General features: G+C 30.0%; 1 protein-coding gene across 1 annotated transcript in view; it reads right to left on the minus strand.

Moving 5' to 3' along the window:
* LOC106461591 (dynein heavy chain 7, axonemal-like) overlaps window positions 1-1,573 on the minus strand; it is a 239,815-nt gene extending 238,242 nt beyond the window's left edge. Inside the window, exon 1 of the mRNA XM_022388600.1 lies at window positions 1,404-1,573. Coding sequence (XP_022244308.1) covers window positions 1,404-1,514 — 111 coding nt within the window. The 5' untranslated portion in view covers window positions 1,515-1,573. The remainder of the gene's footprint in view (window positions 1-1,403) is intronic.

The following is a 1,573-nucleotide window of genomic DNA, read 5'->3' on the forward strand; positions in this document are numbered from 1 at the left end:
TCCATCTTAATTGAACAAAACAACCGTACTCTAAACCAACACCACGGGGTGCCTAGATACCTCTTCTAAGTTTTGCAATAGTTCTGGTCATGTGAGTTCTTTGTTCAATACTGTATATATATATATATATATCTGTGTCAGTGTAAATTACTTGAACCTGATGATGACAAAACCTTGTCGAAACGTTGTACATTTGCTGTTATGTTAAACTTATATTAGTGTTTTTCTTCATTACTCATTCAAGCCATCTCCAGCCATTATTATCCTTCAGGTAAAGGTATTCAAACACCTGTCTTTATAACAGTTTTATCTCTTGCTAATATCTCAAAATCATAAGCATTATATAAGTTTTAACAAGCAGTATAATGTGATCTTTGGGTCAGTGTATATGCAGTGTATGTGATATTAACTGTGTTTATGAAGTTTTATAGTAGCACTCTTTAAATAGTTGTATAAATATATTTAAAATTAATATTTCAATATCAAAGTCAATGTGAGAACTCTAAGTTAAATTTTAATTCAAGTAAAGATTTAATTCTCACCAAAAATCATTTCATAACCTTAAAGTAAAGGTCTGTTATGAAAAAAAAGTTAAATATACACTCTTATTAACACACCAAATGCAATAGAAATGAAAAATATTTAAAAATTAAAGGTTTTTGAATAAATGTTAGTTTTGAAACACAGAACAGAAAATTTGAATGTACTGATTGGTTAGATGATACAACTACAGACAAAAGCTTAAGAACATAGTTTAATAACAAGATAGATTTATACAAAACAAGTTGAAATGTTACAATATTCAGAGGATAATCATATAAAAAAAGTTAGCTTAAATATTAGAAATGTACTAGGTATACAAATTAGGAAAAACAGGAAAACAATTACATGTAAAGTTTACATTTACTTAAGAGAAAACTGAAATTCATATATACATTTAGGAGTAGTTTTTAAACAGACACACCTTGACCATTTAATTCAAAGAATTATATGAAAATTATTAGAAAGAAGAGACAGATGCACAAAAGCTTCCGTGTACTGTTAAGTACTGATAGTCAAACACACAAAGGTTTTGATGTACAATTTAGAAAGAAAAGAAAAAAAGACAGAGCTTTTTATGTATAGATTATTAAAAAGAAACAGATTTACAAAGACTGTTATATGGTTTGGTTTGTAATTAAGCACAAAGCTACACAATGGGCTATCTGTGCTCTACCCACCATGGGTATCGAAACCCGGATTTTAGCATTATAAGTCTGCAGACATACTGCTGTGTCACTGGGGGCGACCATTATATATAAGTGAATAAAGATTAGCAGATTACAATGGAAGTTGAGTTTGGTAAAAAGTGACAAGTAAATGTTAGTAAAAGAAGACATATTTAAGAATGAAATAGCAGTTACCTCATCAACTATGGAACAGATACTAGATTGCAATGTTTCTGGTGAAGGAAACAATGTAAAATTCCCATTAGCTACAACCACAGCAACTTTCACCACAGGTGCTTGGCACATACTGCTGACATAAGTTTTACAGTCAGAAGTTTTATACACTTGAATGATGGCACTGAGAG

Source organism: Limulus polyphemus, unplaced genomic scaffold (assembly GCF_000517525.1).
Source record: "Limulus polyphemus unplaced genomic scaffold, Limulus_polyphemus-2.1.2 Scaffold994, whole genome shotgun sequence".
NCBI lineage: Eukaryota > Metazoa > Arthropoda > Merostomata > Xiphosura > Limulidae > Limulus > Limulus polyphemus.